Source organism: Fusarium redolens, assembly GCF_020744475.1.
Source record: "Fusarium redolens strain MPI-CAGE-AT-0023 chromosome Unknown BKA55scaffold_7, whole genome shotgun sequence".
Lineage (NCBI taxonomy): Eukaryota > Fungi > Ascomycota > Sordariomycetes > Hypocreales > Nectriaceae > Fusarium > Fusarium redolens.
Genome location: NW_025763670.1, coordinates 1,412,287 through 1,436,413, shown reverse-complemented (window position 1 = coordinate 1,436,413; position 24,127 = coordinate 1,412,287). Strand labels below are relative to the sequence as shown.

General features: G+C 49.0%; 7 protein-coding genes across 7 annotated transcripts; 1 reads left to right on the top strand and 6 right to left on the bottom strand.

The window, feature by feature from the left end:
- Positions 1-818: 818 nt before the first annotated feature.
- BKA55DRAFT_349355 (uncharacterized protein) lies at positions 819-1,836 on the bottom strand. Its single transcript, XM_046185792.1, has one exon. The coding sequence runs from the start codon at positions 1,486-1,488 to the stop codon at positions 922-924; it is 567 nt and encodes a 188-aa protein (XP_046050219.1). The 5' UTR covers positions 1,489-1,836; the 3' UTR covers positions 819-921.
- A 2,517-nt stretch (positions 1,837-4,353) lies between these two features.
- Positions 4,354-5,826, bottom strand: BKA55DRAFT_566658 (Homeodomain-like protein). Its single transcript, XM_046192661.1, has one exon. It carries the CDS (start codon positions 5,514-5,516, stop codon positions 4,674-4,676), a length of 843 nt encoding a protein of 280 aa, XP_046050218.1. The 5' UTR covers positions 5,517-5,826; the 3' UTR covers positions 4,354-4,673.
- A 4,715-nt stretch (positions 5,827-10,541) lies between these two features.
- BKA55DRAFT_538821 (glycosyl transferase family 41-domain-containing protein) lies at positions 10,542-15,303 on the bottom strand (the record flags this gene model as incomplete). Its single annotated transcript, XM_046190067.1, has 5 exons — positions 10,542-11,177; positions 11,235-11,844; positions 11,908-13,550; positions 13,656-13,863; positions 13,925-15,303. The coding sequence occupies 5 exons, from the start codon at positions 15,301-15,303 to the stop codon at positions 10,542-10,544; spliced, it is 4,476 nt and encodes a 1,491-aa protein (XP_046050217.1).
- Positions 15,304-18,290: 2,987 nt separating this feature from the next.
- On the bottom strand, positions 18,291-18,634 carry BKA55DRAFT_349105 (uncharacterized protein). The gene has a single exon (XM_046185791.1). It carries the CDS (start codon positions 18,542-18,544, stop codon positions 18,332-18,334), a length of 213 nt encoding a protein of 70 aa, XP_046050216.1. The 5' UTR covers positions 18,545-18,634; the 3' UTR covers positions 18,291-18,331.
- Positions 18,463-19,517, bottom strand: BKA55DRAFT_566645 (60S ribosomal protein L12). The gene is made up of 5 exons (XM_046192660.1): positions 19,313-19,517; positions 19,225-19,258; positions 19,050-19,170; positions 18,673-18,997; positions 18,463-18,623 (listed from the first exon to the last, which is right to left on the bottom strand). The coding sequence occupies exons 1-5, from the start codon at positions 19,443-19,445 to the stop codon at positions 18,610-18,612; spliced, it is 627 nt and encodes a 208-aa protein (XP_046050215.1). The 5' UTR covers positions 19,446-19,517; the 3' UTR covers positions 18,463-18,609.
- Positions 19,518-19,520: 3 nt separating this feature from the next.
- Positions 19,521-22,602, bottom strand: BKA55DRAFT_566641 (uncharacterized protein). Its single transcript, XM_046192659.1, has 7 exons — positions 22,284-22,602; positions 22,105-22,235; positions 21,754-22,048; positions 21,225-21,701; positions 20,075-21,169; positions 19,829-20,028; positions 19,521-19,765 (listed from the first exon to the last, which is right to left on the bottom strand). The coding sequence occupies exons 1-7, from the start codon at positions 22,374-22,376 to the stop codon at positions 19,741-19,743; spliced, it is 2,316 nt and encodes a 771-aa protein (XP_046050214.1). The 5' UTR covers positions 22,377-22,602; the 3' UTR covers positions 19,521-19,740.
- On the top strand, positions 22,492-23,861 carry BKA55DRAFT_689471 (uncharacterized protein; the record flags this gene model as incomplete). The annotated part of the gene is made up of 2 exons (XM_046199354.1): positions 22,492-22,560; positions 22,857-23,861. 2 exons carry the CDS (start codon positions 22,492-22,494, stop codon positions 23,859-23,861), a joined length of 1,074 nt encoding a protein of 357 aa, XP_046050213.1.
- Positions 23,862-24,127: the final 266 nt, after the last annotated feature.

The window sequence follows — 24,127 nt, the reverse complement described above, 5'->3', positions numbered from 1 at the left end:
TACGATAGCTCGATTTCTTCAACTCGATCTCTGGGAACTTTATGAACAGAGTGGAGGGGGTGTGGATGATTGATTGAGTGAGTGTGATGGGTATATACATAATTGGACCAGGATGAACACCTTTTAGCTGATGATCGCAATCGATCTGAATTGAACTGAGCTTCTAATAACGGAAAAGGAGATTTTGAAAAAGTCCATGTTGCTAAGGCATGCAATTTCAAAACTGTCCAGGATTGACTTGACTGACTGACTGTCAATGCTGAAATTGGTGATGTAACAAGCAACCGTACAGGCGGTAACAGAATTGAGAGTCAGACAAAATGTCCGCTCGCAGATCATCAATTGCTTCACGACCGACTGGTGTGTAATGAGACTGATTTTGTCATTCTCGTTCCTGTACAATCCGTGTCTGTCTGTACATATGCATGTCTTGATTCTTTTTGTGTAGATCTTGTTCCTAACGGCCAAGTGGGTTAGACTTTTCGATCGCAGCCGATTACTTAGAATTTGGGTTTGGAGTTTTACTTTCGCCTTGCACTCGTGCAGTTCGTAATCGTCATCGATGGGTTGCAACGTCTAGGTTTCATGTGAGCCACCCCGAATGTCATCGGCGGCCCACCAAGAACCCTGCTCCAGCTCTCAGCTAAACGGGCAGCCCGCCTCATCGGTGACACTACTACCCTGTTTTCCCACCTACCCACCCACTCATTCGTCATGGTCCCCTGGAACAGAAGTTTATTTGCTTTGTCATTTCCTGTAGGCCCTGTAGCTGGTGTGTTGAGCAGCTCTTCACTGCGAACAATCTTTTGGTTTGATTGCGGTGGAATTGGAATTCTTCGCCATGGTTGGCCGATTGGCCTTTAGGTCAATAATCTGATCAAGCGCCTGAAACCCCTACTACCTAACTGTTCATCCATGTTGTTATTTCCAAGACCTGGGAATCGTCAGCTGGCTTCTGGTCCAATCAATGGCTCTTCGTATCGTGGAACAAGGGTGCACTACAACGATATCCCCGTTGTGCACGTCCCTATCTTGACTAAAACCTAGGTACTTAACCCCTCGCTCTTGTTTGTGACCGTTGAGACTACGACAACGCTGGTTGACGTTCAACTGCGCCTGCGAGAGTTGCGTTGCCAGCGTTGCGTTCGTTACATGCAGAAGGGCGGAATGACCGTGAGATTTCGTGCCATCCACACGGAACCAGACAGCGGCGGAAAGGATCAGAAAATAGAAACATTGGTTCCACTGCCCGAGATGCTGCACAAGAAATTGGGAGGTTGCATAAGTGCAACGCCGAGGTACGTGTTTGAGACAGATGAATGATTGGTCCATCGTTTTGGACTGAAAGAGAAAGAATGAATGAATCTTGAACCCTTGAAGATTGAGCTCAGAAACACACCCCGAAGCTATTCGGACTGACCATCCCCGGCCCGGCACGTCATAATGGATAGAGAAGAGAAGAAAAGAAATTGTGAGCGATCTCCCCATCGACCCCTAAATCCGCCATTGCATTGTGATAAAGACATGGATTATCGTATTGTCGGGAATTGTCCTTCCCGGGTGATTGGCTCGAGGATCCCTGTAGATTCGATCACTTGGAGTACGGTAATTTTCCCATGCAACCCTTGCTCGACCAGCGGGATCGGCGCCAAGGTGACGGCGACGGGTAAAGTCCCTACAGGTCCAATATTGGCTCCCGTGTTGCGCTGTGGACACACACTACAGACACTGATCAGTTAGATAGATGGTTGAGTGAGTGCCGACGTTGATGAGATTAACCACTACCAGATGCCAGCTGTACCAGACAAGAGGAGACGAGAGGAAATTACCCCAAGAGGCCTCATTTGCCAGTTGACCTGACCTCCCCCTTAGTGCAGTCCGGTTCCCCAAGACAGCCCAGACAAACGAACATGGGTGGTATTGGATAGTGCACCTGCATCTAACATCAGTGGCTGCTGATGCTAGGTTGGTGGATGGTTCCGTCTTGCCTTACCTTGTATTGCAGATTAAAATGAGATCCAAGACGATGCCGATCAACCAACCTCGGCACTGGTCGAGGTATATGCATAGCTGTACGATTAAGAAGGAGGGATAATAAGGAGTATGGTACGGACGATTATGTCGATCCCTGTGTATTGGAGGATAAATATCCCGACAAGACATGCTTGAAGATACTGGGTCTGAGTCAGGCAGAAGAGGCTTGTGCGCGCAGCATGAGAAAGAAGAACAACCGTAGTCTACCTTGTTTGACTCGAGGCAGATCCTTCCTCACTACCAGATTAACGTTGAATAAGGCGCGAGATCGATTGTCGCAAATGACCGATGGGGCTGACTTGAAGATAAAGGAATTCATAGCCAGGGTGTCTGGGTGTGTAGTTGAATGACACAGCAACAGTAGCATAAAGACAGGGTATCTTATTGACAAAAGCAATCAAGAGATGAAAGTAGCATCGATTGCGAACGTACTCATCAGCTCCAGCATATTTCAGCCAAGTTAGGTCAATAATAGCAACTCACTACAAACAATAATTCAAGGGAGCCCGAGAGCACTGAGCACATCCATCGTGTCAGATACCGGTAACTGCTAGACATTCATCACCCAGAGACCGGGGCGGTTGGCGGCTCCCCGATCTCTCCACCAATACCCATCCAATCAAGCAATCAACAATCACTGTCGATGAATGCAATGCAAGCATGGATCACAGCACAGCCTATACCCCCCTCCTTTTGTTTACTGTATGTACATACGTTAGTGACTGCACCTACAACAGGCTCTAGTAAAATCCACACCATCATCTTCAATTCAAAACCCGCGCCCTTGGCTCTTGGGCCACATGCACCCGAAAAAAGCGTTGCGTCGACGGAAGCAATCACAGCAACGGCACACGATACTACCCTGTCTTGCTCACATTTCCAGGTTGGGCCATGCCATATCCGACTCAGGACTAGTACAGCGCCTAGAGCAGTATCGATCGGTTCCCTTTCGTTCGGGACACCGTCCAGCCGGTAGTTAGTCAGATGCATCCTTCAATCATTGATCATTCGTCATGGCGCTAACGCCTTAATCACCCATTCGTTCAGTGACACTCAATAGGTATTCCAGCAGGGAGGGAACCTCGAGAAAGACCCGCTCATCTCAAGTTAGCAGATCCCGTCCGCCTGTGGATGTACGGATCGAAACCAAGAGGGCACGACATTCCCCAAAACCAAGAGAACTCAGTAATCAAGAATAAGAAACAAATCAAAGCGCCATCCCCGAAGGAAGGGGTCCCTATTGGGCCTGCACCGCTAGGGCGCCAGCCAACTGGTCCTTGTTAGTGTCATCCATTGGCGCCAGCCCGACAGGAGAGCCATAGACTAAACATGTTCAACCTCGATCAATCGATCAATTAATGACCTGAACGGTAAAGAAAACACTAACCAGAAACTGAAATCCGCCTTTCCAAGAGTCTCGTACTTTGAAGCACTGCGCAAGTTGCATCCCCTCAAACAATGGCCCCTCCCTGGCCCGTTTGCATTGTCCATTGGGCGCCTACAGCACGGCACTATCGACTTGCAGCCATCGTTGAAGGACAGTGGACCAGGGGTGCGAAATCGAGATTTTGCATCTGAATCTTGGTATGTATGTGCAGTATCTCACAACAATGCAAGTCTCTGAGCCTCTATCAGTATAGTATAGATCAACGTCGATCCCGTGTCCCGCCGGTGCATGCATGTCTTGGCTTCTCCGTGTCCCTGTCTCTACTTGTCTGACCTTGCAAGTCCTGTCTGCCTGTGCCTTGCGGCTGTACTTTTTGTTTCTGAAAAAAGAGGTGACCGGGAAATCCCCCCATCCACCAGAACGTGCATGGATCATGTGTGTTGGTTACCTTACTTGCTCTATGAAGAAACAAGTCTTCTCCACAACTCAAGTTACCTCTCTTGGCGCATACGTGTAGAGAGAGAGAGAGAGAGAGAGGCTTACCCATTGTGACTACCATTGCAACTGTGACTGTGATTCTGCTCTTCTCAGGGCATCAGGTCGGGTTTAACGCCAAACGCACGTCTGGCAGCGAGCGTACTTTGTCCTGTCAAATCGGACTTTTTGGCCATCAAGCAGCCTAGCTGCTCTTGTAGTTTTCTGTCCTGACTATCACGCTGCCACATTCCAATGTCGTCCTTCCCCCCACCAGGTTACTCTGACAAAATTGGATATGCCAGACACGTTGACAAGCGTTTCAAGCCGGTCAAATTAAAGCCAAGGTCCTTAGAACATACAAAATTCAGACCATAGCAAGCAATTCTGATCTCGAAGTGCATTACAAAAAATGGTCATCACATGTTCACATATTAGGACAGAGACACTCAGAAGAGTTGGATAATCCCAAGTATATTTTATTTGATTTCAATCGCTAAACCCTCATTCGAGATCTGAATCATGGCACTGTATGTCCAGTCTCGGATTTGTTAGTATTCGTAGAAATATCATTCGCTTCCAATCCCGAGAAACCATTCCATAAACGCCTGGTATCTTTTGCCAAAACAATATCCCCTGGACCCTGTGAGATTCCCTCACGACCGATGAGGTTGGCGGTAACGATACGCCCATTCAATATCTACATGTTACCCGCACATACCATCGCTTTACATGTGTAGCCAAGGCCCCTCTTCAACCGCATGTCTGCGACATCAACTTAATCCATGAGGGTGGACAGATGCATCCGAGAGTCTTGTGCTTTCCGGTTCTGTGATTGCTGCTGCACGGGCGAATTGGGCGCGGTGGGTAGTTGCGCTTGAGGAGCAAAAGGAGGCAGTCTGGGCTGATACTCGGCCCTGTCCGAATAGGCATGGGGAGGAGGAGCCAGTCTGTCAAAGCTGGGAAGCCTGGAATCACCAGTTGTTGGCAAGTGTGAGTGACGCAGCGGCGGCAATTCGACAGGAGCAGCGAGCTGTATGGACTGGTGGGAGGGTGATGTGGTGTAGTTGGATCCCATTTCGGATTCAGCAGAATCGGAAGAGCATGGCGAGGGGAGAGGAGCTTCAATCCATGAATGCATGGGGTGGCGCATGGCAGTGCCAGTTAGGGGGGAGAGTTGTGTTCCAGGCATGGGTATGGCTGGTGTAGAGATGGATAGTCCAGGGCGGTTCGTAGGATAGTAGCCTTCGTGGTGATCCTGCGCAGCACGTCGTCGATCCGAGCGCCTGCGTCGATTTTGGCTACCATTCCACCAGTTCTTGACGGCATTATCGCTCCTGCCATTGAGACGGCGTGCAATTTCGGCCCAGCGTTTTCCGAGGTCCGCGACAAGTCGTTCAATCATTTGACCTTCCTCGGGTGTGATAGGTTCGTGGTTGAGTGTTGGCTTTAGATTTTGATGATAACGCTCGCGGCACTGCTTTGGCGTTCTGGTTCCCAGAGTTGTCGCGATACGAACCCAGTTGAGGGCTCCATGTGTGCGAACAAGCTCCATCAGGTACACATCCTCATACTGTGACCAAGGACCTCTTCGCTGCGGTTGGGAGACGGCGTTGTTCATGATTAATGATGACAACTAGTTGGCGAGTATATGTATATAGATGAAGGTCCCTCTTAGTGATGATGTTTCAAGTGGTATTATTGAAGCTTGGTGTGATGTATTAGTTGTTGTTGTTAGGTGTTGGGTGATGGGTGATGGGTGATGAGATGGAGAGAGATGAGGCTCAGGGGAAGAGATGGAAGTTGATTTAGAAGGAGGGAGGAAGGTGATAAAATATCCACGAGAAAAGGATGGGGCGGAAGGAAGGCATGAAGCCTATGTATGGTAAGGTAAGTTAATGTATGGGGAAGAGGTGTAAGGCAAGGTAAAGTAAAGTAAAGTCGTGACACCAACCAGGAGGGGGAGGGGGGTGAGATATAAAAGAACCGAACGAAGAAAAGAGAACACCTAGGTACTGTATGTGCTGGAGTGGCCGAAGCACTGCTCTGTTCTGGGGGTCAACAAACTAACTTTGTTGATCTGCCACCAGGATGTCCGCTGTCGAGTTCACTTGGGGCAGTGGCGCTCTTAGCCAGGGGGGCGTAAATCTGGTTTATCTCAAATCACTTTCGGGGTGTGAATCGAGTGGAAAAGGTTGTTTGCAGGGTGTAGAGTATCCGAGGGAGAGCATGGGGTGGGGTGAAGATAGACATCGCGACGGGATTGGTTAGGCTTCTTGACCCGCTGGGCTGCTGTCAAAGCGACACTCTCGTTCAGTGACTGACTGACTGACAGGACTTCTCATAGCGGCAACGGAAGGGAAACTCTTACTCTACTAACTTTGCAAGGTGGTTCGTTGGTTGGCTGAACGTTGACCGGATGCGATTAACTCCGTAGCTAGCCAACTAAACCCCAAGTACTGGCTCAAAATGCTTGCAGCTATCAACAACACACATGAGCTGGTGATCTGATCAGGGTCCGAAATTGAAAGGCTGTATGCCTAATAAAGTTCATTATTTGAAACATTGTGTTCGTTGGACAAAGCAGGATCAAGGAAATACACATTTGGGAATAAAATTCTGACAGAATTCACGCTCCCATATCTCGTATAGCAGTGCCTTCAAGCCCTTTTCTCATGTCACTCGCACTCAACATGACTGCCCTGAAACTATCCTCTCGGAGCTGCCTTGTTGAAGCTACTGCGTAGTTCTTGACTTGTTGATATGGCGCCCTACCTAGATCTTGAAGGGGCTTCTGGTCTGGTCTGTTCTGGGCTGGAAGCGGTTGTTTTTCATGAGTTCCTGATTGCAAATCATCAGATCAAGACCCGCCAAGGACCTGCTTGTGCGGACCCATATCGCCATCCTGGAATGGAAAATAAGATCCAGAGCCACTGTGTTGTTTGCAGTCTTGTTGGTCATGCAGAAGACAAGCCATTATTTCTTGTTGGTGAGCACCACAGCCATCGCTTCCTATGCTGTCATTGTCAAGTACGTAGGTAGATGTTAATGCCAACAAAACACCTGCTACCTTAGTCGGCGCGATAAGCTGCTTGAGTTTGACCCTCTCCAGGCAGCTGTTATATTTACCAATTAGCCAGTAAGCAGTTTGGGCTTTATTGCCGCAGTCGTTTCCATAACCCTACAATTGGAGGGCTTGCTCCACCGTTCACTGGTAAACGAACTCAACTGTCCTTATCCTGCCATTAGCTTCATTCATTGGGCGAGTTCCCCCTCATCTGATCCAAGGAGGTGTCAAGTCAAGATACAACACGGCGGTAACTGTTCAGCCGATAACATAACGCTGGCTGTTGGTTGCGTAAGTGGGCGACAACTTACAAGCCCGACGGGCCCAGCGTATCAGCTCGGCACTGTCTTCGTTCATTGTTGTTGAAGTGACATTTTATTGTTGGCTACTCTCCAGAGTATCGACAGATATCGGCAGCCGCCCAAAGGTCTGCCATCGGCCCAACTCACTCGGACCTTACCGTCTACTAAGCCACTGTAGTGTGCCCTCGATTCCAACCTGTAACTGTCGCATTTGGTAAGTCACTCGCCTATTAAAGTTTGATACGCCTTCATGTTCAACGCCGCTGGCTTGTATGATATTGTCATCCATTAGCCCGAGTTCACATCCAACAGGCTGTCAGTCATTCAAGCTTCTGTTGCTGGGTCTGGACGAGTGACAGCTCAGTTGTCATCTAGGGGGACTTTGAAGTGGATAGAGGTAGACCGGAATAATTCCTTGATTGATTCGAGTACTCTACCTATACAAATGATACTAGGGGAAAAAAAAACCTGCCCTTCTGGTCCGTCATTGTTCATTGATCGGCCTATCCGCTTCTTTCGGTTCGACCGCTTCGTGTTTTATGCAGACAGGCAAGTTACGATAGTTTTCTGATAGACCGAATAATGCTTGCTATATGACATGATCAGGTCGTTGAATATGAATGACTATGTAAAATGGCCAGTCACTGGAAATAGATAGTCTCTGTCAACTACTAGGAACATGGATTGGATTGATTGATTATTGATTCCACCACTGAGTCGTTTCAAAGCCAGGGTTACAGACTTCACCGTCACCATCGCTACCAGCGTGTGCGCTGTGGGCCTGTTCATCCTGTGCATTGACAGCCAGCGGAGTCTTGGGCCAGGACCAGGGTATGAAGCAGGGCGATCATCGTCAACGGGTGGCTACTGTCAATGCCAAACCCAATGCTACAGTGCAGGTCTAGCTACTGCTGCGCTACAACCCTTTGAGCCACTTCCATGGTTAGGTAGGTTGGGATCTTCGGATTAACAGACGGATCCAATGCCATGTGTAGTCAGCAGGGGTCAAGGGTAGACTGCACTACACAGTGCACTACCTTGCCTGCTGGCCGATCTTCTGCTCGGGCTTCTTTGTAGGTAGGTAAGGTAATCTTTTTGATTGTCCCTCGGGCCTTTTGATTCTTGACAGTGCACCTCCGAACCTATTCGGCCCAAAAAGATTAACATTCTGAGTGAGAGACACGATAACCTCAGTAACAACCTTCTCGACTGGTTAACTAAAGGTACTTTTGAAAATGTAAATGTGCGCGTAGACTTTCACGCAATACGCTTTCTCTTTTTCTCTTGAACGGGACATTACCCAAGCATTACCCAAGCTCAGTAAAGGGCGGATCAGTGAGAGATTTCTATCCCTGATTTCGTCAATCCCAACCGAGACCAGACGAGACCACACAAGAAAGCGGTGGTGACCTCCCAAGCCCTGACTCGATGGCCGACTACCGTTGCAATGGGTGGGAAAAATAAGATTGCTGCATCCAAATGCAGAGTGATCGATGGATGGGCACTTTCCTGGACATCCGAATAATATCTAGACCCCGGCCCGTCATGGTCATCATCTTGTTCTTCTGACCTACTCTAGTTACTCTACGGATAGTTCTTCTAATTAACTTCTCCCTAACTAATGTACGTTACAGCCCGTTCGTCCACGTTTAATCAGGTGCGGAGAATGCTAACCCGCCCAGGTCTGAACGAGCAGGGGTTGAGTAAACGACGATGGGGTCATAGCAACGCTGCAGTTTGCACCAACCATTCTCTCATTGGAAACGAAACGAAACGAAACAAAAACGGGCGGGCGGGCTCGTCTAAATGAAAGATTGTCCAGGGCCAAGGCGCCTGCCGAGATCAGATCAGACCACGCGTTGGATCACTCACAGACAGCACAGCACAGCACAGCACAGCACAGCCAGGCATGGCATGGCATGGCATGGCATGGTCATACTATAAGCATTGGAGACACATGAGATCCTCGAGTCATATCCTGACCGACTGAGGGCTCCCGGACTACGTTTAGTGACGACAATCTGACTCCCACTGGGGTCCCGCCAGCTTGGGCTCTACTACTGTACCTACGTGAAAGGATCTTCATGTCAATCAATCAAGGTATGGTCACATCACGGCTGTCATTGTTGAATCCACAATGTGCTGTTGCACTCTGCTCTGCAGCCTCCTATGGCATCTATCTATCTTATCTGTATGCAAAACAAAACTTCACCGAGGCTGGCAGACCAACAGGACCTTCCCCAACCTTGTCGTCTTTGCCCTTTGGTAAATACTACCTATTTCTTTAAATATTCCATGAATGACCTACCTCTTGACCGAATGAGGGAGGCTCCGATGGGCAGATGAGGATATTGGCAATAGGTCAGTCTAGGCCCATGGATGCCATGTCCTATCGCATCCCCCGCCCGGACGTTGATGGAGCCCCTAATTCAACTCCATTCGGCACCGGCCACTAAAAACGAAAAACGTTGTGGCGTCAGGCCTCCCTTCAGAGTCCAAACCCTTCTTGGATCACGCCAAGCGAAACGGACAACGGCTTTTCAGCTCGGCTCAGCTGGGTTCTCAGTTGACGTCTGCTTCATCCAATGATACCAACCCTTTCCCCTGTCTCCTTGTCCAATTCCCTGCTGCTTACCCTGATCTCAGCTGGGGTTATGGTCACATCATTTTCCTCTTGTGGATGATCTGCTCCAGAACCAGCCGCATCCGGAGTCTTTTCAACCTTTCAAGGGCCATCCCTTATTATGATGGATGCCAACCAGTTCACTTCATCACCCACCCACCCTACATCACGCAAACTATGTGCTTACCCTGGATGGATGATCCCATCTAGCTGCTTATTGATAGAACGCAGTAAATGTGATCGCAGTTTTCCCTTTCTTGTAGCGCGGTGAATAATAATGACACAATAACATGTGCCGTTCTCCCTCATGTTTCTTGCGATTCTACAATATATAGTGGATTAGTGTAAGTGTCGACCTGTCTGTTAGGAGATAATGCATCGAATCGATGAACTGGTACTTCCAGAAGATATGTCCGGAACTCGAACCCCATTTGCTGCGAATGAGAGAGAACTACCCATCTGCGACATCAAAATAGCAAGGAAAACATCATCCCAACGCCGTCCCGAGATATACCTTAATAGTATGTTCCGGCTTACCCATATGCCTCATCTACACATTCAATACCCTTGACTCTGTCGGATCCTCGAGTATGTATATATATCTTTCCGTCTCGTATCCGTCATCACTGTGAACTGCCTCACTCATGGCTACATTCATAAATAAATGTCGCCGCCTTCTCCAGCGACCCATCGTTGCCACGCTTGCTCATAGGCTGTTTCAACGTCATTCACCCAACGCTTCGTGTCGAAGAGCCCGCAATGCCATTTGCTTTCCCACAACAACTTGCGTATATCGGCCAAGCGACCCTCGCCCTGGCCATAACCGTCCGCTGACATGGTGTAGCTGAGGCCGGTGGCGAGCTGAACTGCGCGCTGCTCGTAGTCTTCTTCACCTCCGGCAATCAGTTCTGCTGCAGCCTCTTGGCCTTCGTTTGATTTTGGTAGAGCGCCCTTCAAGATTGATGCGGCCATGCGGGAGCACATCTTGTATGGGTATCGAGGAAGCGTGAGCAGGGGTGTACTTGACCAGAGAACATCTGCCGCTGTTGTATGGGCGTTGCACTCAGGGGTGTCGAGAAATAGGTCACACACACGAGCCCTCGAGATATGCTGACTCTTTGGCGCAACGTCTGTGAAAATCAGACGACTGGCCACTTCTTCACCAGCCCAGGCCTTAGCAGTCCGCCGCAGATTGGCTTCACCCAGCTCCGGAAATCGAAGCAGCCATATTACTGCCTTTGGCACCTGTGCCAGGATTCGTAGCCATGTTCTAAATGTTGTAGGCTCGATCTGGTCGAGATCAGTTAGTGAAATTCTGGGAATGAGCTGAATGAGCGACGGACGTACCTTGTACAACTGATTGAAATTTCCCATGATGATAGTGTCATCACTCAAAGCAGGAAAAAGTTCCTTTCGCATCTTCCAGCGACGCCTCTGCTCTTGTTCCCAAGTAACTGAACGTTCACTCGCATCGCATGACTGAGCATGATCGCAACAGAAGAAAGTATCTCGGCAATAGATAATGTTTTCCGAGTACATCCAGTCCTCCTCCTCGCCCTCCGTATCGTCCTTGAAAACATCGGTGATCTTGAAGTTACCACGCCAGGGCCGTAGGGTCTCTGGTGGAATAGCTGTGCTATCTGCCAAGATGTAATCGCACCACTCAGCACCCAAAGTACCGGCAAACCCCATGAAAGACATCTGGACCGGCGCAGGTCGTGCGGCAAAGATTTCGTTGCGCGCTCCTCTTGTATAGCCGTTGAGATTGACAAGTATATGGATCTCGTCTTTGATGATTTGTTCTACCAGTTTGTCTGCGGGCCAGCTGCTGACGTCGCGAAAAACGGGAGCCTCCCTTTCGATCTGCTGTCGGTGGACAGATCGGTCGCTTGCGGTTGTAGCATAGCAAATGGCGCGTGCCCGACTGGGATTGTGGAATCCAAATACGGATTGCATTCTAAAATTTATTTCACACGTGATTAGGGACTCGGTAATGCACTCAAGAGACGGAGGAGCTTACAGGTGAGCCAGGGGGTGATTGTTGAAGTCCGACGATACATATCCAATGTTGAGGTGAGGGTTAGGGGGAGGCGGTGGGGGATAGACTGTGGAAGGGAGCCATGGCAACCGTAGTGTTGAGCACGATATTCGGATACCATTGCGCTGTGAAATTACTCGGATGTCCTTTGCTGATAGGGGGCATGTGAAAGTGTGAAAGGGTAGGACGGTTGGTGCTGAAGGAACGCTGAGTCCGCTGGGCAGCCGAAGCCGAGTGTACTGGGCATGTACTTGACTGCCAGAGACGTGCTGATCCTGATACCATTTCCATTGCGTTGCACGAGCTGCACGCTCTATCAAGCGTATCACACGAGAACCCTCCCATGGTTTGTTACCCCAGCCCCTCATAGCTTGCTCAGGGTCGAATGATGTGACCAGGCCCAGGTCCTTAATCTGCCGTGCAAATGAGGCGATTTTCTTCTCATCGAGAACTCCCTGACCCCAATGTGATGCGTCACTTAACTGACGATTGATAATCCGCACAACGCGTTTGACGAGGCCACTATCCTGCCCGAAAGAACGGGCATCAATGAGCAGACCTTTGTCATCAACGTGCCATCGATCATATTTCCCGGACTTCAGGATGACCCCGCCGCGGCCTCTCCAGTCACAAACAGAGTTGAGAGCCGTAGAAAGACCACACACGGCTTCGGCAAATTCGGGGTTGGAGCTCACAGCGCGTTTGTAGTACGTTATTGCATCGTTGATGCGTCCCCTGTCCTTGACAGCATTGGCGAGGTTTGTCAAGGCAATATCAAAAGTCCCATCGCACGCCACAGCCTGTTCATACATTTGTATCGCAAGATCCAACTGTCCAATATCCTTGAGCAAACTGCCCAAGTTGGTGTGTAAGTGGACATGCTTGGGATCCAGGCGTAGGCCATAGTGATAGTACGCCAAAGCTAAAGCCAGACCGCTGCCTGGCACAATGCCGGGAATGCTCGAATGAGCAGGCACATCAATATTTGGAGTTGGAGGATTTGATGCTGTCTGTTGAACACCGGCAAGGAGAATACCGACATTGTTAGCCGTGGAAGGGCTCTCCTGAAGGGACAGCGATAGATAGTAAAGGGCCAGGATATCTTCGACCCCAGAAGGTCGTCGTAGAATGTTCGGAGTTCCTTGCCCGCTTGATAAAGAATCTTGGAATATCTTGGCCAGCGATAACAGCGAATTGCTCGTGGTCTGCACAGCAGCTCGCTTGGTTGAACCTTCAGCCACATGCTGCAGTCCCGGTAGAGAACCGGTGCCGCCGAAAACGAGTTGTGCAGTATGACGAGCCCGCTCAGGAGGGAGCAATAAGGGTCGAGTACCATGTCTAGCGTTCCTATGCGACACTGGAGTTTCTGTTGGCGATAAGGCAGTCTGGATTCGACGAACGAGATCCTGTATACTAGTCATTTGACGACCTACGCTGATCAACACGGCTTCTTCAAAAGCCTCTGATGCTCTATTCACATCTTTGAGACTGTATAGCATGGTTCCTTTTGCATGTATGAGAGCTAGGATACGCCCATTCTCTTTCCCAAGGATGGCATAGCCACTTGATGCAAAACCAGGAGGGTTCACCAGTTGGTCGTGAGGTCCAGCTTGCTGATTCTGTGCCTGTTTCATGTCAGTAATCCCGCAATAAAGGCGCTATGCACCCTGTCAAGGCCTATAGTAAATAGCATGCTGGCTACTGCCAGCCATTTCTAATGGGTTACATACCGAAGATACTCTTAGAGCGCGTTGAACATGGTCGATGATCTCGACGGCCTCTTTGCTGCGCTTCTTGTAAAGAAGTCCAACAAGATGTTCAACAGCTTCTAAGTAACTGGGCTGCACTTCCACAGCTCTGATCCAGTGTTTCTCGGCCTCGTCTTGGCGACCGAGACAGTAAAGAGTGGCGGCTTTGTTCGTAATTGCCTCGACATGACTGCGAAAGAGTCAGAACAATGAACAGCCACTTGACAGTTCACTTGGGAGAAGAGTTTTACCTCGAGTCAAGGGCGGTAATTCTCGAGAACCATTCCAATGCCTCTTGATATTGATCTAGACCATAGTGCAAACACCCCCCTAGCATTATCCCATCGATCCAGTTCCAGCTACTCTGTTCGCAGAGACTGCTGAGCATGTCTAAAATAGACTTTGCTGCCGCGAAAAGTGTCGAATTACCTGTGGAAGAATAACTGTTATAGGGCCCTTGAAAGTAAGGCACCACATGCCCCCTTGAGTGGTAGTCTTGATACGAATCGTTTTCACGTGAGCTGTTGAATAATGTGGTATCTTGTTCAAGTGCAGCTTCAGATATTCTTAAGGATGGCTTCGGAGGTTTAGGGTAAACAAGAAGCCTGGAGGACGTGTTGTGGCCTGCTGCTCCTTTGGTCGTCTGCGGTTTCCGGATGGTTTGTGCGTACGCCAACAGATCAACGTAGACCTTGTGTGCCTGTAACAATACTTTCTCTCTGAAACCTTGTTGGCTGTTCATATGAGGTGGCCGAAGATATGACTGTGTGTGCATGCCCGAATCGAATCCAGGATGATGCTGAGTTTCCGAGTCAAAACTTGAAGGAAAGGAAGACCGACGTGCGACATCAGAAGCACCATGCTGCTGGAAAGGGCGAAAGTTCTGCTGCTGAACGTGCCTTGCTGAAACAAGGCCAAGTCGGCCATGATAGTTCCATGGAGTATGCATGCCTGGCTGACCAAAAGGCAGCGATTCGTTCATGACTATAGGGGGTGGGCAAAATGCCCTGACATTGTATTCGTGAGCTCTTATTATTGGTTGATAAAGATTAGGAAACACCCCTGGCGCTTCAGGCTGGCCTTGAGGAATGTATTGGCCTTCGGCTTGATGAAGGCCATAATGATTAGTGGGAACAGTACCATGGTGTAATGCCGTATCGCCCCCATAGGCCCAAGTGGAAGATCCGGGACGGGCTTGCAGGTCATCGCTGAGTCCCGTATTGCCGACCGAGGATGGACGGCGGTAGTCGATGCCCACGTTGTAATGAGATTGGTGTATTAACGGGCCCGTCAGAGGAAATGCCGTAGCAGTCGCTGACCGAGGAAGAACGAGATGTTTTGAAGGCGGGGGACCATGCGAGAACAGCGACGGCGAGCCGTCATATCCGGCATCGACAGTACCGTTTGGTGTCTTTCGTCGTAAGTGATGCTCTTGGCGTGGCGGATAGAGAGCTGAGCCGTATGGGATAGTGTGCCGGTGAGGTCGAGAGGTGCGAATCGCGAATGACTGTTGATATGGCGTCGGAACATTACGGGCGTGATGGTCGTTGAAAGAGGAGGCATCGTTATTTGGGAACGTGGTGAAGGTATCGAGATCCGACTGCGGCGGCGTCATCGCGTGAGGGGACATTTGAAGAAGAGGTAACATGACAACGGGGTATATTGGCGAGGAAACAAAACTGACTGAAAACGCAGGACAAAAGACACTGATGGAAATCTGTAGGTCATGGCCTGTTGGTTAAAGGGCATGGCTGGCGGCTGTGCTTGGTATTGAAGTGTCGAGTTGATTGCTGACAAGCATCTGGGCGTGTTAGAAAGGCGAGTGTAGCGCCAGCGACACACCAGCGAACCAGAAACTTCACGCTGTCGTGAGAAGGCCTTGCGCTGTTTTGAAGCCGGAAGAATAACCTTTGTGTTGGTGAGTGAGAGAAAGAGACAGAGTCAGGCGTTTCTAGACGACGCTGTAAAGCAGTGTCTATCGATTCGATCGCAGAGGACCGGATATCAAGTTGCACGGGAAAGCACTATCGCGTTCATCGTCTCACAAAAGAGCTCCTGTTGGTAGTGACAGGGAATCAGAGTCTGATGACAGCTCCGGATCCCTAAATATCGGTCAAGTGAATGCTGGAGGAGGCTTCAAGTCAAGCAGTTGACAAAAGAGCTGTATCGGTAGGTACTACAGTCCCGTGCAAAAGTTCCGACACATCCGAGGTCCGGACCCCGCTTTCAATTAAACATCAACATCAACACCACAACTTCATCGCGTTATTTCTATAGGAAAAGATGCCTCGAATACGGCAAAAAACACATCATTCTCCTTGCAAAAGAACGAGGTTTGTGACGATGTACGAATCAGGTGTTCGCGTGCAGGATATCGCAGACAGTGAGGGGCTAAGTCGGCACGCGATCTATGGAGTCATTCGACGGTACCGTCACCAACAATCAGCAAAAGATTTACCTCGCTCTGGAAGGCCATCACGACTATCAGATATAGATAAAAATCATATCAAAATACTCATTGGAAGAAACGCTTTTATCTCATACCAAGAAATAATTGATTGCACCTGTTTGAACTGCAAAAGAAGCACAATTCGTCGCTGGCTTATCAATCAGAAGATACAACACAAGCTTGCACTTCGACGCCCGTTTCTCAGCGAAGAAAGTGCTCAATTGAGAAAAGCTTTCTGTGAAAAATATCGTCATGAAGATGAGTCTTTTTGGTATAGCTGGTGGTTTTCTGATGAGGTCTCTATCGACCGTACAGACGGTGACTATACCAAGTGGTCATTTTACTCTGCTGTAAGTCTAGCCCCTTCTATTTCAGAAGCTTCTTTTGACAACACCACAGGGTGAGAGACTCCATCAAGATAAGGTGCAGCCCTGTAGACGGCCTGCCAGACATTCTCAGATGTTCTTTGGTGCAATTCACTATGATAAGCCGTCTAGGATCGTCCCTCTTGCCGGCGATCCTGAGTCTGAGAGGGGAGGCGTAACAGGAAGGATTATTCTATCCTGTTTACAGTCTTATCTTCCCGGACTGGTCGAGGAAGGAGAGACTTTTCAGCACGACAACGCCCGTACATATAAATGCCGGAAAGTTCAGAATTGGCTGCTGCCCTGGGCAAGAAGAACAGGAGTCTTTCTTGCTGACTGGCCGCCATACAGCCCTGATCTCAACCCCATTGAAAATCTATGGAAAGTCCTGAAGAAGAGGATATGCGATAGATATCCTGAAATTGCTGCTTATCCAAAGTCTGCAGCAGCTTTGGCCCGGCTGATTGAAGCTGCAGAGGAGCTTTGGTCGGAGGTCGAAGATGAAGTGGTCAAAAACGTGATAAAATCGATGCCCGACCGGTTGAACGCCTGTTACAACGCAAATGGCTATTATACCAAGTATTAAACTATATTTCTGGAATCTCCTTTTAAGTCTCTACAGATTGATATATATATTATCTAAATTGAAGAATTATTGCCCATGCAATTGCAATCCGAAATGGCAGTATGAGATCGAGGTAGTTGGGGTGGATCCGGAATGTGTCGGAACTTTTGCACGCCCACTGTAAGTTAGGTAAGTATGGGCACGTTTGTTGCTCGACAGGTAGTTAGCGCCAGGTTGAATGGAGCAAGGCCCGTGGTGAGTGGAGAACCTGTGACAGCGGGGGGCAGGGCGTCCCACATTGGGGAGGGAGAGACGGAGTCACAGAGGCACCTCTTGAAGATGAGGTGCCTGGGCTGCCCCTCTCCAGCCCGGCTTGTGCCATAAGCGCGGACAGACCATTTCCCTTCCACCCATCCACACTCATGCTTACACTGCCCACTTCCCCAACCAACGACGACTCGAACCCCAGATAAACATTGCGTCAATTTAGTATCTGGCCCAGATAAATAACTCGGCGCAGAGGGGAAAGAAATATTGGTCAAATCAAGTTTTTGGAAATTAAAATACTAGGTACATACCAAGCCAATATTGCTCCTTGTTGAGCTGCATGTATGTTGGTAAGGTAAGGTATGTACAGGGACCCTGCGCCATGAGGTTGCTGCAGCATGTTCTGATAGTCATTGGATCCATACATGCCAGCTTGAGGCGTTCGAAATGGGCCCTTTGATGCCACCCATGCCTGTGGATGCGAGTGATGTGATCTATGAATGTCCTCAGGTACGACACTACGACTATTGAGGATATCGCCTATCGTACCGCATCGCTGGTATACGTGGACAGAGTCTCGGCATCTTATCCATAACAGCTCGACTGGGTCCTTCTCCCCAACCCTGAAGATTCCGTAGAACTCGACATTGTCTTTCGCTAGTACCTAGATCAGACTGAAAAGCCGTGCTGCTTCAAAAGATGCATTGTTGGAACCTTGACAAACTCTATCGGAAATGGTCACTTTCAATGATGGAAATGATATGATGTATGATATGCTATTAATGATAATAGTTACTGTAAGTATAGGCACCCGATACAATGCAATAGCTCATTGCGAGGAGCTGAGATGGTATGTTTCTCAAAGTCTTCTTTTGTTCAATGAAGGGGCGCTGGGAGGGTGAGCTTGGGCAGTTTACGAAGGTAAAACGACAACTTTCTCAAACAGCAAAAAAAAAAAAAAAAAAAAAAAAGAAGAATTACAAGTATTTGCAACTCTGCAGCTAGAACCTTTTTATATCATGTCGCCATGATGATGGACCGCTACATCCACAAGAGCGTTATTGCTAGTATGTCGCGGTGAGTATTGGGCTATAATTTCTCTTCCTTGCACAAAAATAGAAATAAACCACGGGGCCTGATGGTAGATTTCAGAGTGAGTCAAGGGTTCACAAGTTCGAAGAATATCACAGGGACGTGACGGAAATAATTGGTCATGAGCTGCCATCGATCAATGAGTATATTTTTGGTTTCTCATACTGGTAGAATTGTGACTATGTTATGAGAAATAATTTACTCCTCAGGGACTACCACATGTTAGAACAAGAAATGTCGAGCAGGGCGTTCAAAACTTACTGTCGATGTCTCCGCTGTCGATGGCCTCGATGATAGCCTGGGGAGGCTTGCCGTCGACCTGGCAGCCAACACTGTAGGCGGTTCCGAGAATCTCCTTGACAGTACCAGAGAGCTCCTTGGCGAAAGACTTGTATCGCATGGTGCGGGCGATCTCAATGATCTCGTCAAGGCTGACAGACTTGTTATGCTTAATGTTCTTCTCCTTCTTGCGATCACGAGGAGGCTCCTTAAGAGCCTTGATGATCAAGGAGGAAGCGGTGGGCACAACCGACACGGCGGCCTGACGGTTCTGGATGGTGAGCTTGACAGTCACGCGCAAGCCTTTCTAAACACAATTGTCAGCATATTCCAATGCACAAGGGAATTGACAGTCATACCCAGTCGCCAGTGGCCTTGGCAATGTCTTCTCCGACCTTCTTGGGGGAGAGACCCAGAGGACCGATCTTGGGAGCGAGAGCAGAGGAGGCACCGACCTCACCACCAGTGGCGCGGAGGTGGCTGTAGTATGTCAGTTTCCAAGGTGTCTAAGGACTGCGAATGGAATCAACCTACATCACCTTGACCTCATTGGGATCGAACTTGGGAGCTGTTCAGCGTGTAAGCAGGATAATCGTGCCTGACATTCAGGAGTAAGACGAACGCATTTTTGTGTCGTGAAAATCGGCAGAGGCTCGAGGTTTGCGTGCCGGAAGTAAGGAACAGGCAGGTTGATCGAAAAGAAAAGTTGAAGTTGTCCAAGAATCAAAACTACAAAAAGGTGTGCGCCCCACCATGGATCTGCCCTAAAGAGCGGAGGAAAGCGAGCTCTCCGATGAGTCAGCGAACATCACGTGCAAACCTCAAACATCCTCTCCAGTGAATCACATCACAATCATGCAGAGCAACAAGCTAAGATTATAGATCTGCAAAGGGCTGGCCTCGAATTTTGATTATTATAATGCCTCTTAACTAACATCGTGAGCTTATGAGAACCGTGTCGTCACTATCTACGCCCCATCGTAAGACTTGATTTTTCATTGACTTCTTGAGATGGCAGTACGTCAGCGACAAAGCCGTTTGTTGGCCACCTCAATTAGTACCGCTCACAGCAAGCCTGGACAGTTTGTTAACTCAATTCGATATGGGCAATAAACGGGAATGGGGTGTTTAAACTTACTTCATCAAGTGGTCCATGAAGGTCTGCAAAGACACGTCGTCTGTGAAAATAGTCTGAGCGGTCGTGGCTCCTACACCACCATATGGACCAGTGGTGTGTGTAGTAGATGGGTTGAGCTTGGACAGGAGGAATCGAGCCTGAGAACCACCAGCATCACAAACAATAAAGCGAGGAAGAGGAAAGCGATCGGTGATGAGATCCTAGACGGGTAAGTAATAGAACGAGAGTGGCTGAGGGTGAACTTACGCGAGCATCTTCCTTGGGTTGTTCCAACAAGCCAGCAAAGTTCTCATAACCTTCTTGATCTTGGTAACCAGCCTTTCTCCATTCAGCAATTGTTTCACCGTGAAAGATGAGGATGTGGAAGAAAGTGTCAAGAAGCAGGATATGAGTTGGTTGGATAGAGGCCGAATCCAAAAGAACTGGCTGGCCGCCATCCTGGTCGAAGGTGTATGAGTCCAGAGTTGGCTGGATCATCACGAGTGAATTGCTAACATCTTCGTGATTGAGCACGTGGCGGTAGAAGGCTGTTTCATCAGGAGAGTTGTTGAAAACCTGCAGGAACTGGCTTCGTCTGAGATGGAACATGAACTGAGGGTACAATGTGAAGTTCTTCTCCAGTCGGAAGGATGAAGGATCATCTTTCCTGTAGTCCGCGAATCTGGAGCAGAGACGAATCAACATCCTATCGACCCAGCGTAGGACATCAGGACCATCGTCGACCTCAGCCTTGAACACAGCAATTCTTGACATAAGGACAGCAGCGGCTTCTTGGTCGAAGGACTGCGCGATCGCTGGGTCCCCGGCAGGGCTACTAAGGTTGCGGGCGACAGTCGTGACGCGGAGGTGGAACTGGCCCGATGAGTGCTGATAGTACGTCAGGAACTGCATCATGCCCTTCTGTGGTGCTTGTTGATGTGTGGCAGGACCTTGGCCCGCGATCTCGAAGTAAATTCCGTAGCTTGATTTGGGATCGATACCGCACATCTTCCAAGAACATGTGTTGCCAATTCCACATTCAGTCTCGCCCACAGAGATCGACTTCTTGTTGAGAGAGACTGCGTGTCCAATGAGACCTGTGACCTTCAGTTCCTTCGTGGTCAAAACTTCCAGAACTGCGTTGAAACCCATCAGTAGATTATCATCGCCATCCTTCTCAAAGATTCGCACAAAAGATTGTTTGAACATAGAAGAAGTGAAACTATCAGTCAAGATCATATGACCGCCAGTCGAGTTGCATAGGCCCTTCATTTCAAGGAGACCGACCTGATCCAGACAACCAGCAAAGATGTCAATGATGTGACCATTGTGTGCGGTTCGTTTGGCCAAGTTTTCGTAAAACTATGATGAGAGTGTCAGAGCGGTATCAAAAGAGTGGAAGTGCTGAATGACACACCTTCAGAGCCTTTTTATAATACTTAACGTTGTCTCGATCAATGTCATGGTGGGATCGAATAGGCTCTCTCAACTCAGGTCCTACGACCATGCCGGGGCCTTCAGTAGCAGGGCCTCCAGCAAACAGCATGATGCGCCCACCTGCATTCTGGAAAGATGACTCCAAAAGACCGACGGCAACGCTGAGAGCGACTCCGGTGCATCGAAGGTTACGTCTGTCATTCGCAACTGGCCAGGGGTCCTTTTGAAGGGATTCGAGAGCCTTGGTCAGCTGAAATTCGGCCTGCTGGACAGGGAGAAGGAAGCGAGATGCCGGGCCAGCAGGGAATGGGCGACCAGGCTGAGGTTGCATGCCGGGTCGTACGCCAGAGGATGACAGACCGAGCATCTCTTGGACTTGTTTGGCAGCATACTCCTTGCTGCCTCGGAAAACATAGGACTTGGCGCATTCCTCATAGCCGATCTCGTGAACATGGGCCTATCCAGGTATTAGTGGCATAACATCTTGACGGGAAAAATGAATGGTATACCATTGTGCCATAAGTGATGAGACCAACAAGAGCGTTCTCGGGAAGCAGACTCAGACTCATCACAAGCGATTCTTTCAAAGAGGCAAGGCTGTCAGCCTCCTGGCACATATCGACGACATATAGGAAGATCGGGGGCGCGGGCGCAGGTCGGGAGAGGCGATATTCTATTGTGGTATTCGCAGGATGAAGTTCGGGGGGGATAGCGTTCGCAGTAATGTCCTTGTAGTGCGGTGGGAGCTGATTTCTCGATAGACAAAAAGGGCAGATCCAAACTCTAGCACGGACATCGACCTGACTTCAGTACGAGGTCAGCACGAGAAACCAGAGCAACCGTTTAGAAGCGCATCATACCAAAATGGGTTCAATACAGAGCGACAGGGCTGTTTGCACGTAACAGGCTCGAAATGCAGGAGAGGAGTATCGGGCTTCTCCTTTAACGGGGTATAGAGAGCGCCGATGGGCACGACGAGTCTAGAGGCTTCCTGTATAATGTGAGCTCAACATCGAGCGTTATGAAGCTGTAAACATACCATACGGGAGCTGGGAAACACATTCCAGCTCAAACGAACACCATCGCGGTCCTCGACCTCGCTCCATTGCTCCTTGAGCGTCTCGTAATCCATGGTCGGGGTTGGCTAGATAGCAGGCGGTAAGTGGGACGGTGGTGAAGAAGTTGTTGTAGAAACTGAAGATATAAGGTGAGTATGGCAGTTGGGTTGCCCTGCAGAAGAAACGCAGATGTTGGACGCTGAGAGAGCAACCAGAGTTAGGGATGGAGCTATGTGTTCACAACGAGACTCAGGCCAGGTTGATTGACGACCTTACTTAGTGGGGCAAGGCTGAGAAGTGGCGCTCAACGCCTCGATAGATACGTTATTTAGGCAGGTATAAACCATACCATATAAGTGTATGACTTCCAAAGTAATACGGAGTAATTTTTTTTTGTTCTCAAATATCATATAAGAATATTGTTATTTTCATAATTACTCTCTAAAGTTGATTAAAGCTTTCCATACATCTCCACTTACCTTAAGGACATTACATTTACAGCATACTAATCTCTATTATCTCCAATCTTCTTACCTACCTTACACATGGAAAAGTCAGCAGCAGCCATTGAGCCTGAGCCCTCGTCGCCTGCCGCAGTCTTGACCGGTGAGACTCCAGAGCATCATGTAACGCTACCACCTTATTCTGGGCCTTCTATCCCATCAACCGCTGTTTCCGCTCCGGCTTCACAAGCCACAGCAGGCCATAAAGGCCCAGCACGCTTTCCGGGACTACCGCGAGTTGATTACCGTCTTTACTCACCTCCTCTCTTCAAACTCTCCAACGACTATAAGACTCTCTCATCGCGTGCTGAATATTTATCGGCCAAGCCTGAGGCGCTTATCGCTCTCATTCGTGCACAAGCCTCAGTACCTCCTAAGCCCCAGATTCATATTCGAGGGAGTCGTGGGCGCAAAGTCGACTTTGACATCAAACTTAACCTTATGAGCCTACTAGTCCCGGATGATGACAACCAGCGTCTAGACTATCTTCGTTGTGTTGGCGATGGGGAACTGGCTTACCGGGGAGGTCTCAAACCCGATGTCCTTCCCGAAGTCGGCGATGCTGGGTTGGATGAATGGTGCCGCCGTTTCGTTCAGGATCCTGCTTCTGTCAAACTCTTTACGCTTGAACGAGTGGTTACAAATCTCGATACAGCATGGCTTGAAGGACAGTTCCGAAGCCTCGTGGCAGCACTCAACTACCGTGGCGTAGTTGATGTCAGCTTCGTGGTTACCCATAGCCGTGTCGTGATACAGAACCCAGACAAAGTCAATCAGTTCTTCACTAGTGTGACCAGCCTGTTTTCTGGCAAGCACAAATACGAAGTGGTCAAAGCCGTCTGGCCATTTGCTACAGCGAAGAACGGGGAGCCTGACAGAAGGTGTATTGTTCAGAGTGAGGAAACTTGGTGGAGAGAGTGGAAGGATCCAATCAAGTATGCTATCTCACAGAAGCGTCACGGTTGGGTCACAGTTGAAGACAAGCTTGAAGCTCTAATGGAAGGCAAGGGGCATGAAACAGAAATTATTGACTGGGGACCAGAGAACATGGGGTAATGTGCTATTACGGAATCTCAATGAGGTATTCGTCAAGTGAACGGATATCGATTATGCCTTCAACAGCTGGGCAATGGCAGAAAATAAACGCGTCACTGAAGAGTATCGATAACTTGATGAATTGGTATTATGGATCGCCATATTTTCAGAAATCTGCATTCACTTTCACTACTGCAAGGGTTACAGCACTGGCCCTCTTCGATGTTGTTGTTTTAACATACCCAGGGTATTGGGTGACTAATAACCAACGACAAATACAACCATGA